The 14,948-nt window shown below is 40.6% G+C and overlaps 1 protein-coding gene across 2 annotated transcripts in view; it reads left to right on the forward strand.

Moving 5' to 3' along the window:
• Nucleotides 1-3,031: 3,031 nt before the first annotated feature.
• The window catches only part of LOC123375048 (zona pellucida sperm-binding protein 3-like), a 53,501-nt gene continuing 41,584 nt past the window's right edge, over nucleotides 3,032-14,948 (forward strand). For both annotated transcript variants that reach the window (XM_045025623.1, XM_045025622.1), the window contains exon 1: nucleotides 3,032-3,230. In XM_045025623.1, coding sequence (XP_044881558.1) covers nucleotides 3,165-3,230 — 66 coding nt within the window. In that variant the 5' untranslated portion in view covers nucleotides 3,032-3,164. The remainder of the gene's footprint in view (nucleotides 3,231-14,948) is intronic.

Genomic DNA, 14,948 nt, shown 5'->3' on the forward strand with positions numbered 1-14,948 from the left:
CAGCTTCCCACAATTGCTTGACCTCTGGAGAGTTGCTATTTTAGGATGTAATCACAAAGGGAATTGCAATAACCTAGATAGCAGACAATGAAGGCACAGGTAAAGACTGTGAGAGTGGTGGGGGTATGCCAGGCACTGATAACCACTTGGTGATATGGAGATTTACAAACGCGGTCAATTTGGGAGAAAAAGCTTTCAGCATTAAGGTTATCACTGCAGCTTCACATTGTGGAGGTAAGTGGAAGGCCTGTGTCACGCAGGAGATAGAAGAGGGCATTCCCACTTGAGAGGATCACTACGACATGTAAGATATTTAATAGAAGAAGTTTGAGATAAAGCCAGAAGTTCGCAAACTTAAGGCAGGCAGAGAAAGGCAATAGTAAAGAAGTCATCAAATAGGGACAAGTTAGGATAACCCACATAACTCCAGTAGCTATGGCAAAAAATCACCCAATCCTCTGGTTCCCTCTTGTAGCACAAAGAAACTGTAACCCCAATTTAAATGGCCCTGGGAGTATCCATCTCCCTTGTGCAGGGAGCATGCAGGATCTTTCCCGCCTCAACACAAGCTAGCAGAAATGAAGGGGAAGCATGCTGCACCTCCTTAAAGCCTTGGGCATACCCCACTGGAGACCTCTATGGGTGCTGGAGCACAACCCATCCCAGAGCTCCTCCTGAGGCAGCTCTGCCCACCCCTTGCTCAACTCTGTGCCTACCGGACCCAGCTGAAAGGGATTCAGTATTTGCGCCAATGGAATATACCCCACAAGTTGTTTCCCAAAGTCAGATTTTGGTGAATTAAACACTGGCCTTTAACAAAGCGACTATTGAGCCATATGATTCATCCATGTGCTTGATCACACATTAAAACCAGAGACAGCTTTTCTGTCCCCCCAGTGCCAGAATTATAGGTTTCTGCTCCAATGTATTCCACCTGAGACAATAACTACTGCAACTGAGGATGCTTTAAATTGTGCATCATCAATCCTTACCTCCTCTGCAACAAGAAAGTCCCGAACAGAGATTTGCCACCAGAATAAGCATCAGAAGCTTGGAGGGAAAACACTAGTTTAAAGAAAAGAAAAGAAAAGAAAAGAAGAGAGAAAAGTAAACACAAGCTCTTTGGTCTCACAAGTCTAACGCTTAGTTAAATGTAATAGAGGATTGTGGTATCCAGAATCAGGCTGAGTAGTGCCTCACGCTGAGAGTAATCTCATAGATTTACATGAGACTATTCACTGAATAAATTGCTACACTCTGAAACTGCAGCACAATCTAGCCATGGATGCAATTACCAGCAGCTTTTGGACTTTATTTTTCAACACAATCCAAGGACTGAACTGTACCTCTTAAGCACTATATGGGGCAGTGTGAAGACGCATTGTTCCATGGGGAGCACTCATTGGCAATGTGTTTCAGAAAGGAATGTCTAGCTGCGCGACCTGATTGCAAACTGGCCGGCGGAGAGCAAGGAGTGAAGCCACAGCTCCATCTACTCTTCACCCTCTTTCCATCATGGTAGCCATGCCTACTCCACCCACTGGCAGAGGCTTTGATTCTTGGCTGCCTTCGAACAGGCCAAGCAAAGGTTATGAAGGCTTCTTCCTCTCTGCTTCTCTACTATATGCAGCTGTGTGAGGAAACCACAATCTAATTTGACATGAAACAGACGGCAGTTTTACTGAGAGTCGTGAGTACAGCTGACTAAAATTTTTTTGACTGAAACATTTTCCCATTGAAAAATGTAGTTTCATTGACATTTTCCACAGAAAAATATCAATTTTGATTTTTAAAAATGTTCAATAGAAAAATTCAAAAACAAATTTTTAGTATAATTTCGGCTTAAACTGTAATTGTGTTTTAGTTTCTCACAATTCTTGCCTTTCACCCTGGAAAAAAAGGGAAGAAAATTTTAGAAAGAGAAGAGTGGGGCGGGGGAATCCTGAAAAATCCAAAACTGACGATGATTTAAGAATGGTTAAAAGTTTCCATCTCAGCTGGCACCATGCTAATATCTACTCTGTGAGCTTGATTCTGTGGTAGCTTACTCCATGAATCATCCTTTTGCTTTCAGTTGATCAGAAAGCAAGAGTCCTGTACATTTTGATAGCCTGTCTCACCACAAGAACAGAGCAAACAGGCAGAGATGCAGACTACATGCCCTGAAGTCACATGCACACACAGATCTGTGAACCAAACCAAAACTGGCTGATCTAATTTTATACCTCCTACCCTTCCCCCCCCCTCCCAATTCCTCTCATTACAAAAACTGAAGGGACACACGACTTTCTCACAAACTGCTGAGTTGTATTTTGCCAGTTAAGTGTGATTACAAATTCAGACTTTAGATAAATTATTTCTTCCAATGCATCTGTCAGGTAGGACATGTACAGCACAGTATATTTTAAATTAACAGATGTTCCTCAGCAAAGCATAGGAAAAGAGGGTAAATTATAAAATGTGTGATGATTTGCTGCTGTATGTTCAGGGCTAGATTGTGACTTTAAACACAGCCCCAAGGAAGGGGTGTGCATAAGCTCCACTAACGCAGGCGAGCTCCAGGAGGTGTTATGACTCTGAGACACCCCTCTGAGTCACAATACACCACCTGCTACCCCTTGCTCCTGGGAGCTAGCGATTTACTGCTGACACAGACTAGCAGAAATCATCACCCACCCTGCACTGGCTCAGTTAATCTACCCAGTGAGTACGGGAGGAGGTTGAGGCCAGGGCTTTGCCCATTCCCTAACTTTCCCTGCCCACCTGCTCCAAGGGGAATAGCCCCACTTACACTGAGATGCCTGGACCCAAGATCTAGGTCGCTCACATTTGGGAAGGGGAATTCTTACTCTTACTCCTTTCTTCAGGCACATAGCCTGAGTCATAGCCATTCCCTCAATAATTAGTTGCACCGACAGCTTCAAGCTTCTCTGGAATGTGGTTCTCTGACACTGCTACAAAAAACAGGATCAGAGAATTGTATTCAAGAGAATCTAACTGAAACTCTGTAGAATTCCCAGACCAACCAACTGAAGGCAGGGTTCTGCCTGGCCCTATCACACGTGCTCAAAGAGAGGGTGGAGGGAAATCAAAAGGGACAAGCAGCTTCCTCAGCCAATTGCAAGGCCTGCATAAGGGCCAGGCAGAATTTCTGTCAAGGTGCAATGTCTGCTGTCCTCCATACTCATCCAGGAGCAGCGCCTCCAAAGGGAGCAGGAAGAGATGGGGAGGTAAGAAACCCCAGATGGCTTCCCCCTGCTCCTGGTGGGGAATGGGGGGGGGAAGAAGCTCCAGGCAGCTTCCCCCGCCCCTGTGGGGAATGGGGAGTAAAGGGAGGGAAGCCTGGCAGGAATCTGGGAGCCTGTTGGGTGGTGCTGCCAGCAGAGCTGATAGGCCAGGCCCTCAGCTCCCCACACTGCCCCTCTTAGGTCGGTGCAAGTGCTCGTGGTGACCACACTAATTACTGCGTTGGTTGTAAATCGACCTAATATCGGTTGACTTAAGTTTGGAGTGTAGACATACCCATAGTTTGTAATTCCAGACAGTGGCAGTGATGTCCCTAAACTGACAATTTCCCAACAGTCCTTTCAGGGTTCCCAGATTGAATTTGGGGATCTGCGCTATGCATCTGGTACACTTCCTTGTAAGAGTCCAAACAGTCCAGAGATGCAGGATCTTTCCTTGAATCCATACTTACAGCTTCTGCTCACAGAAAACAAGCTGACAGTGTCACTGCCCACATGGGCTTTTCCTTTGCTGACGGAGAATGAGGATTGCATGTTGAGTCTTTGAGCTCCGAACGTCACACACAATGACCACTCGCTTTGAAATTAGCACTTTTCTGTTAAAGTTCTTCATTTGCGGTTCCACAAGGCTTCTTTCTTGTTTGATGGATTATTTTGTTACCGGGGTACACACAATGTAAATGTTTGATACTACATTATAATGGGATACAGATAAGTGAAAACAATGCAAGTAACATCCCACTAATTTTCATGAAGTTTAAACACCAAATACAGTCTCATACATTTAACAATCACTTTGATCTGTACTAATACACAAATGAATTGGCCTGGGGCTCTGGCATGAGCTGGCACCTGGTCTGCCAGCATCACACACCCCATCTAGTATTTACTAGATGTGTTAACTTCCTACAGCTTTCTACAACATGAAGGTTAACGCTTCTTCACACTGTAGCATTTCCACATAATACATTTAGTTTGCTGTACTTAGGGACAGATCATCAATAGTACATAAAAATAACAGGACAGGAATCTCAACCAATTCTCACTTGCTGTGTATCTTCCATATGTTTCCATCAAGAGAGCATAGAGCACCTGAACCTGTGGTTCCTGCCAGATTTGCATGGATGTTGGGAGATTTGCAATGGTCAGGGCCATGGAGAGCACTTTTCTTCCACCAGATCTATTCCCTTGGCCTCCTTAGCAGCATGTCTCCTGCAGGGACAGGTCTCCTTTGGGCTGGACACCAGCAGGTAGATGAGATCATTACAGTACTTGTCTGTCTCTTGTAACCATTCTGAAAGTAAAGAGTCTAGAGACTGTTTTAAATAAAGTAGCTCACAAATTTCTTGCTCTGGCAAACAGTATCTTCCCCAGTTAAACAGTGTATGATGTCAAGTGGCTGTCCTGTGTGCCTTCACAGTCATTGCACTACAGGCATTTAACTCATAACTATGCTTTGTAAAGCACTCCTGTATTCCAAGAGCATGAAAAGCCCTGTGTAAATGCGAGTCCATCCGTTGTGTGACTATCACTCACAGATTATCTCATTTGTGACAGGATCTATTGCTTTTTTTCTTTGATTTTTCTTTGATTTTCCTAATCAAACCTATTAGGTAAACAAATAAATAAAACCCATACTCATTAGAACACATTAACTTTCCCACTAGACCACAGATCAAAAAAGCCTGTGTATGGAGACACAGCAGGAGGAGGAAAAAAACAAGACAGGAGCTACAGTAGATGTCTAAAGAAGGGCAGGGGGAGGACTGAAAGCTTTAAAAAAAGGGAAACATTAAAGATACTTAAAGATGTGTGTACAAATACTAAATTAAACCTGACAGCACCCAGCAAATTTGAAATGGAGAAATACTAAAGTTGATTTCAGGTTGGCAACTTCAAAGGGCAGGGAGAGGGCAAAAGCAATCACCTTTTAAATAAGAGATGTCTGGGAGGAAGCAATAAGCAATCAAATTTCAAACAGAGGCCTGGGAGGAAGACAGTACAAAGCGTTGAGTGTATAATGGAAAGTGAAGGGTGAGGGAGGGAAGTTGAAGAAATAACATGCCATGCTGAAGCATATGTGGAAGCCCAGGCACAAAGATGCATATTATTGGTGTTTCTAGGCATTGCTGCAGTGTTGCAGAAAGTAAGTGAATTTGGGGGTTTTATGGTGGAAATCCATATTGTTATAAATACAGTGTAGTTGTATTGGATTGTTGATATCTGAGGGCTTTTGAAATTACATTGCTATCCCCTAGATACATCAGTGGAAGGTCAGTTGTGGATTACTGTGCCGTAGTATGCTCGCACTTGAGCCATGCACACAAAATTGCTATTGAACTAAATCAGTCCAGGAGGACCATCAGAGGGACTTTGAAACCGACTTCCACACTGTCACTATACTGCCTCATAGGGATTGCACAACCATTAGTAAGGTAGGATGCCTTCAGTAAAAGAGAGAGACAAAAGCAGGTGCAGGATCCAAGACATCGACTGCATGGACACATGCAAAGCACATTGTCAACATCCGGTACTCCCAAGGAACTATTCAAGATAAATGATAACACCAGGTCTTGGCTGCCTTTTTTTAATGACAAGCTGTGGTGGTGATGATGATGATCAATGATGGAAGGTCCATGGCCCCAAGACAGCAAAGTTCTTCACAAATACTTAATCTTAAGCATGTGAATAATATCACTGAAGTCTGAGAACTGCCACTCTAAGGGCCTGATCCAAAGCCCACTGACTTACACAGATGTTAATCAAGAGTAACTCTACTGAAGCCAATGGAATTGCCCAAGTGCTTAATTCTAAGCACACCTGTATAACACCACTGAATTCAGTAGAGTTGCTCTGGATTTACACCAGTGTTAGTCATTGGGAGGCTTTCCGCTGATTTCAATGGGCTTTGGATCAGGTTCTGAGGACACAAAATGAGGATTTTCAAAGTTGCCTAAAGCATTTGTTTATCCAGTTCCTATTAAATTTACTTGGAACTGGGCACCCAAACTCCTCTAGGTGTTTTTCCAAGACTCAGCCTATGGCTGCTTCATTTCTTACTGCTATTGGAATTTTCAACCCAAAACATGAAACCTGAAGAGAAAGAATTTGATTTGTGGACACCTAATCTGGCACAATGGTCACATCAGTGTAACACCGGTGTAAGCGAGATGAGAACTGTTGCTTTTGCAGTTCTATAGCTTTCCAAGTTGCTGTAGCACTATATTAAATAACAAAGGTCCCGAACACCACTCACTCATGAAACCTTATAATCCTTCAGAGGAATAAATTTATGGCTTTAGTATATTCAGTGCGGCATCCAAATGACATTGTAAAATAGAAGGGGCTTGATTCTCTCACAGCATTTTTCCATAACTTCACTGGTGTAACAGTGGAATTACTTCTGATTTACTGCAGTGCAATAAGAGATTTAGGCATACGATGTCAAAAAAGCATGTTTCTCCCAATAAAGTATGGAAATAAACTTATGCTCATTTGGGTTAGAAGATCTGCTTTTAAAGAATTTTAGCATTAAAAAGAGAGTTGCCAATTTCAAAAGGATATATGATCTCAAAAAGAGGCTATTATGGAGCATTTTCACAACACTGCTGCTTTCTGACACTGTTATAAAGAATTTGCAAGAACTGTGCTGCATTTCTTACACTGCTATAAAGCTAACATGGGCTCTTAATTCATACTGTGATAACCCGAGAGCTTGCAAAATAAATGTTTTTAGCCACATGATGTCCGCGAAGCTTCCAGCAATTTGTAATTAAGTGTTCACTAATGAAAACTGAATTTGACATACAAATGCCATGTATTCAAGATTACTTACCTTAATTAGTGAGTCTATTTACTAATTAGCAATTAATAACGACTAACAAATGCTAATTAGTAGTAAATTAGTGATTGCTAATACCTTCACTATTAAATTAATATGATTGTGTTAAAATTATAGTTTCAAATAATTCTTTACTGGCAACAACACTTTCGATGTTTTCAAGATCAAGAATTTTAATAAGGAATTTAAGCACACACTTAATGTAGAGTGTGTGCTTATGTGCTTTTCTGTATCAGTGCCCAACACATTGCAGGACTGAACTCTAATTGCACAAATTATCTGCTGGGTTTGTTTTGTGGACAAATACTCCCTCCAGGCAAGGTTAAGACCACAGAAACGACCTGCAAACCTAGATCTCCAGAGGTGAAAGACTATTTCATTACTACACCTACTATCTCTGTGTTGTTTCTGTCTGGCTATTTGAAGGAGCCTCGGTAAATGTATATTTTAGGGGACTTTCTGAGCAGCATATGTAGAGCGATAACAATTTGCCTGCTGCATTGCACCATACGAATCTGGCTCAGTGCACAAGGTCTTCTTAGGCTGTATCAAATGAAATAAGTGTTGTATTGATCTCACTTACAGAGCAGTGACATTTATTCTATTATGCAAAGCACTTTAGAGAGATTTTAGCTTCCTTCTACTTACTTAACTTTTGATTTAGTTGGGTTTGGTCCTGCTTTGAGCAGGGGGTTGGACTAGATGACCTCCTGAGGTCCCTTCCAACCCTGAGATTCTATGATTCTATGATTCTATGTTTGGGAAACAGAGCCTGGCATCATTCTCTGGATAGTAACAGATAGGGGTCTTAGAGTGTCTTTAGACTGTAGAGGAAGTAAACCTACTACAGCCAAAGAGAATTTATTCATGTATCAGGCACTGAAACCAGCCTGTATTTTTGATTACAAGGAATTAAGATAATCACAAACTAAATCCTATATTCTTATTAGACCATTGGCATTAAGAGTAGGGATTTAATAATGCTAACCTCTGGGGTAATAGCACTGGGTAGTCTGCATTATTGGGTAGCTCAAGGGCTAATTTTCTAGTGCCAATGAGTTAATTATTTCAATGAAACATCTTTTACTTCTCCCTATGCATGCACAGTATGTGTCTTGGCCAAATAAGTATCAGCCAGGCAAAATAACTACTGATATCCTACAACACAGAATCAAATGAAGAGAACCTTCCACAGCAGCACATATTTTCTGAAAGAGAATCATTTGCAGCAACAAAAACAGAAGCCACATCATTTAGTTCTTATCCCTAAAACCTGCTGTCTTGTTGGAAAAAAATCAAGTCAACACAGAAATCAAATAAATTAAATAATGTTTAAAAAATCTCCTCTTCTGTGTCATAAACCCTGTGTTCAGATATTGACTGCTTAGATTATTAATTCTTAGGCAGTAAACTCTCTAAGTCCCTGATTCTGCAAACTTATGAATGTACTTAACTTTAGACTGGTGAGTCATCCCATGGAATTCAAGGGGCCTGCACATGGCAGTAAATTAATCGTGAGCATATTTCCAGGATCAGGGCCTTAGAATGCAAACAATTTAGGGCAGGGACCATCATGTCTTTATATGTGTTTACAGCACTTAGCCCCACAGAGCCCCAGTCCCTCACCAGGACCTTTAGGTGCTATACATAAAATATTAATACTCAGAAAATTCAGTCAGTACTCAAACAGTAAATGCTGTAATTTTAGGACGGAGACACACTATTTTTAAGTACCAAACTCAGCTTTAATTATGGAGCTGCTACCAGTACTTCCATAATACTTATAATAACACTAACTCTAATACTAATGACGTTCAGAATGAGATCTTACTTATTCCAAAGTTCTATGAAATTCCCAGTATATGTTTTTATTTAGTTTGGTCACATTATCCAAAAATCAAATCATTCCAATTCCAGAACATAGCTCTGCTATACCTTATGTGTCAAACAGGATTAAGTGTGCTTGTTTTTAAAGTCTGCAGTTCCAGGCCAATGGGGGCGGCGGGAAGCAGCTGCGGCCAGCCCATCCCTCAGCCCACGCCGCTTCCTGCAGCTCCCATTGGCAGAGAACGGCGAACCGTGGCCACTGGGAGCTGTGATCAGCCGAACTTGCGGACGTGGCAAGTAAACAAATTGGCCCGGCCTGCAAGGGGCTTAACCTGAATGAACCACATGCCCCTAGTTTGGGAACCACTGATTTAAAAGTTGAAAAAATACTTAAAACTTACCATGTGAACCTTCAAAGAAAAAAGTTTGCTGCTTAAATTAGAGAACAAATTGGGGGCAAATTGGGTACTCCTTGCCCTGTTTTTTAACAGAAGACTGACCACTTTGTATTAGCAAAAGCCACTGAGCATATCCCAGTTTAATTGGCTCCATCAAGTGAAGTTTTACTTCATTAAACCTCTAGCTTAGAGATGGTAATATTCCATTCACATCCTGCCATGATCCTTCCTCACTCCACCATGCACACGAGACATGCAACTGTGTAACCTTTAGGTTTCTTAAATTCATAGTCTTTAGCAAATATTTTTCCATGCAGTTGAAGAAGGTGAAGTCAAGTCCTGCTCATTTTAAACGTGGAAAATAACTTCAGTGGGACTAGTCAAGGCAAGCAGGATTTGGCCATTGTTCTGCTTCAGCTTTGCATCCAAGTTCATAAACAAGATTACATTTCAATATTACATCTGTTGCATCAAATAAAAGCAACCATTGGGGACTACCTATGTAGGTAGGATTACTTGTGTAAGCAACCTTTTCTTTTTAGTCCAACTCTTTAGCAAGCTGCCAGTCTGACTCTGGCATTTAGAGTAACTTTAGCCATGTCTCATCTTCCAAGCTTTAGAGTGTACAAATATTTGATTTAAATATGTCGAGCCTTGCAGCTGTCTTTATAACAGTCAATTCCTGGTCTCACTGAAGTCACTACAAGATTTGCTGTTACCGTCAATAGGATCAGGATTTGATATATATAAGCATTGCTTGGTAATACAAGTATGGCTAATCTGCTGTACTATCATGCCTACCTACTTGTAATATTCTTACATAAAAGTTACCTTTTCTTGGAAGTGCATACTATATTTTGGGCACTAATTAACTTTTTTTAATCTAAATGGACCAAATTCTAAGTAGAGTTACTCCAGTTTAACCCAACTGAAGTCAATGAGGTTACACTGATATCACTGGGAGAAGAAATTTGCCCACTGAGACTTAAATCCTTGTAAATAACCACATTGTAAATAAATTGGATTTTTAAAATTCTTCACATTGTAACAATCAGAAAAGTTAAACCCATGACCCTGGTCCTCAGGCCCATCTGAACTGCATTCAGGAGTGGATGTCTTTCTGAAAGACAGACTCTAGTTTGACTACACGTATTTGGGCTTGAAAAACAGAACCCAAGGTCATCTTACCAACTAACTGAGTTAGTATAGCTTTTCTAGCACTACCTGCACATTCTCTGGGGATAGAGAATAGACTAGGAATGGCTCTGAATTACCTGCAAATAAGCTCAAGTCATTTTTTTATAAATGAGCTGCTTTAGTTTTTGTTTTTATAGGTACATTTTCGGGTTTTTTTATTTTTGTCTTCGCGTGTCACAGTTGTTGCATCCTAGAACGTGTTGCTGGGGACAGATGGTTGTCAGGGAAATGTTGCAAAGCTTGCACATAACTTTCATAAAGGTTTATTCATGAGAAAATCTTTAGCTTTCCTTTTATTATACCACTTCTGACTCAAGTCCTACATGGATTAACCCATGTGAATGATGCATTTCTTTGCATGTGTGGGAGAGTTTACTGAAAAAGAAAAGGTCAGAAAACTTTTTTTAGGAGATTACATGCAGAAATATTGACCTCTTTGCTATCCACCACTCCCAAAGAGAGCAGAGGCAGCTTGGAAGAGGGTTACAGTCTGGGGCCAAGTTTTTCAGAAGTGATTAGTGATTTGGGGGACCTCCATTTTTAGGTGTCCAACTTGAGACACCTTAAAGAACCCCCATATTCAGAAGGCACTGAGCCCCTCCCTCTGAAAATTAGGCCCCTTTTTTATAATGATTGTTACTTAGTCAGAGCAGAAGCACCTTTATCTCTTAAAGGTTGAACTTTTCTGTGTCAATCAGATCACAATCTAAATGTCCCTGTTGTAGGGATAACAGCATAATTGTATGGCTTGATAGCAAATACCACTTGCAGTACAGCCTAGTTTCTCCCGCAATGAGTTGGTTTTATGAGTCTGCAATGCACTAAACATAATTGTCAGCTAATTTTCCTAAATGAACACTATGAATTCAACCTACTGAAGCACAGCGAAATGTCATCTGCATCCCAACTTGCAAAAGCTGACCTCACCATATACACCAAATAGCGTTCTAATTGCACCTTAAGTAATGATGATAAAGCAACATGTGACTCCACATAACTATCAAATGACCACATTCTAATCAGTGTCTATGAATATAAATTATAGTTTAAAAGATTATTACATACATTAAACAGCCGCTGTCAGGTCAAGTCTGGCTCCAAATGCATGTTTTGTAGAAATAAGCTTCTACAAAAGTTAAGCCATTAGAAGTGGTTTCATAGTGTTTGTTTGTTTTTTATTTCCACTGGAAACAGGTTTTTAAACAAATAAGCATTCACTGGGAGTGTTTGCCACGTAGGGCTTCATCCTCTGAACATGCACCTGCTTAATTTTGCTAATGATGCAATGCCTGAGATTGCATCTAGCTAGGAGGGAGGCAGAGATAGCTCAGTGGTTTGAGCAGTGGCCTGCTTAAACCCAGAGTTGTGAGTTCAATCCTTGAGGGGGCCATCTGGGGCAAAAATTGGTCCTGCTAGTGAAGGCAGGGGGCTGGACTCAATGACCTTTTTAGGTCCCTTCCAGTTCTAGGAGATTAGTATATCTCCAATTATTACCTTTAATTACTCTGTATTTGCACCCATATAACTGAGATCAGCAGTTGGGGCCAGTGAAAGTCCATTGAAGTAAAACTGATCAGACTTGGTGGACCATATCCACAGCTGATAGATCATTAATAAAGTTCATAGATGCCAAAATGGGCCACATTCTCCTCTCTTACACACAGGTGTAAATCAGGTGTAATTATGTTGCCATTGACAGATTTGCAGCAGCGTAAAACTGGTGTAACTGGGGGCAAATCAGGCTTACTAGTCTACATAATGTATCAATCTTCAGTAAGTATAAATACTCTTAACTTATTCTGTGCATTTCCCTGAAGCAGCATGTATCAGTTCAACAGATGAGTCTATGATGTATTTCATTTCATAGAGTGTGTGATTTGGTAAAGTACTGTATGCATTTGTAACTTTAGCTTTTAAAAAGTGGGAGAGTTACTATATACATACTGCTTAGCTACTTTAATTGGGTTTTTATTTAATTATGCTCGCTCAAAGCAAGCACACTCCCATAGCAGCAGCAAGAAATTTTCTTACAAGTTAAGAAATAGAATTAAAATCTTCTCTTCACAAGTAGGTGAGTTATCTGGCAATCAGGCTGTTGGGGCTAATGGCAAGGGAATCACTGAAAATGCATAGGGAGTTCACTGACATCCTAATAGGAAGGATGGGGTGTTCTCATTCAGTGGACCATGAATCAGTTGAAACAGAAGCTTAAAAGAACCATGAGGAACTAGGTACCAGGGGGTCCATGCCTGAGAGGAACCATCCAGTGGGTTGTGACCCAAAATCTGAAATAAAGCTATAAATGATTAGGAATGAAGAGATCTTACTATAGCAGTCCTCAGAATCTGGCAGACCCAGCAGCACTCTGAAGATACAAAAGCCAGGAGCCCTCAGCCCCAGTTCCCAAAGTCACTAGTTCTTTAAAGAAACAAAACAAAACTTAGTTCATAGGGTGGGACCTTACAGCCAAACTGCTCTGGCCCCACTAGGCTGTTCTTACAACCTCTTCAATTAAAATAATATCACTTTGACCTTATATATGTGAAATATGGAGTTCCTGTCCCTCAGCATTAAACCTTAGGTACACATTGACTTGTCCAAAAGGTTCCTAGCATCTAATTTGTTGTGAAGAGTTCTAAGCGTGGTCTACCCTTAAAATTTATATTGTCATAGTTATGTCGGTCGGGGGGTGTGAAAAGCCACACCTCTGAGTGACACAGCTATGCTGACAAAAACTCCAGTGTCAACACAGCTATGTTGATGGAAGAGTGCTTCTGTCAGCATCACTAACATCATTCATATATCAGCATTTCTATATCAGCAGAAAATCGCCTTCTGTCAGTATATACTGTGTCGCTACTCAGTGGCGATGCCAGCATAGTTATGCCAACATAGCCCTAGTCACTCACCTTCCATTAAAACAAGTGGAAGTCCCAAAGCAAAAGCCATGCGTAAGTCTTTGAAAGTTTACCAGCAAGTATTCAACTCAAATATTAACTCTAAAGAGAGGGAACATTTGTAACTCTTTTGTTAATGAAAAATCAGCAGAAATTGCTTTTTTCCCAGTAAGTTAATCTGACATGTTATAACGTGCTGTAGAGACAGGAAAGCATCATTTAATGCATTGGCATTTGTACTACGTTTTGTTACAGATTCTATCACAGGAACTGCTCAGTATATTAAAGTCACTGTGCCTGATCCCTACAATGTGTTAGGCAATACAACTCCTAATAAGTTATTGAAAACAAAAGCAATTACTATTTGTCATTTATTATTGTTAAACTATTTATAGACTTGGAAGTATTGCCACCATCTTGTTTTTGGCTTTGAGAGCAATGTGTATTGTATGTTGCGATGCATCATGGTAGCTTCCGGAAACAATTCAACATGACAAATCATACATTAGAGTGAGGCTGCAATGGAAAGCTGGAGTGTGCACATTAACACATCACTTTTCTGGTTATGGGAATCTAAGCAAAAATGAAACTACCTAAAAGTTAAGCTGCCAGAACTTATTCAGAAAGTAGCAGTACGAAAGGCTGGGTGAAGAAAAAAGGATACAAACCCACTGGAAAGTAGCTATGGAAGTATCGATCCTGGCTTGCCACACAGTAACTCCCCACATAGACAAATCTTAAAGGTCTGGAAAAGGATCATGAAGAAACCCCTGGGAAAAATCCTATACCCACTGAAGTCAATGGCAAAACTCCTGTTGATTACAGTGGGATCAGGATTTCACCTCCTATGTTTTAAATATTTGTGCTCAATGGGTTAAATTAAAAATTAATGGATGATGGAAACAAAAGGACAGATTGTGTGTGTTTGCTTTTGGGGTAGGCAATGAGTTTGCACAGAAATCCTCTTCCCCTTCTACCTTCTGCCAATGCCAGAATTCTCTATGAGAAATTATTTCTAATTTTCCAAGATAGTAACATAATTACTATCAACAGTGACCTTAATTCCAGTTTTGTACTGCTTCAGACTAGATTGCGAGGCATAATACACCAGCCAGATACTAATAGTTATCTACAAACATGGAAACCACTGTTACACAATGTTCAACTTATTTCCCTGACAGACATCCCTTGTTTTTCAAACATTCAAAGTAGCTTCTCCATCATTTTTAAATGTGATTAATCCCACCTTTTATCTCATGCCCTCAGCAGAATCCATTTGCTTTGGACACAGCCTTTCGTTGGGACGTATTTGTCCCTTTCTTCTGACTGTTGCATTATTTAGGTCAAGTTCCAAATACCTATAGCGTTTTCTGGTTTATTAAGTTGTTGCTGCTGGCAGCCTTTCAAGAACTAGCTAAAGGAAGTAGTTATACAATGGCGATATAGATTTCCTTATCTTGATTATTTAATTTTAATTACTGCCAGAAAGAGCTCTCCTTTGAACTCATTTTATACCAACCTTAAAGTTAAATCACCTATCGCC

The sequence above is a fragment of the Mauremys mutica genome, chromosome 7 (assembly GCF_020497125.1).
Source record: "Mauremys mutica isolate MM-2020 ecotype Southern chromosome 7, ASM2049712v1, whole genome shotgun sequence".
In the NCBI taxonomy this organism is placed as follows: domain Eukaryota; kingdom Metazoa; phylum Chordata; order Testudines; family Geoemydidae; genus Mauremys; species Mauremys mutica.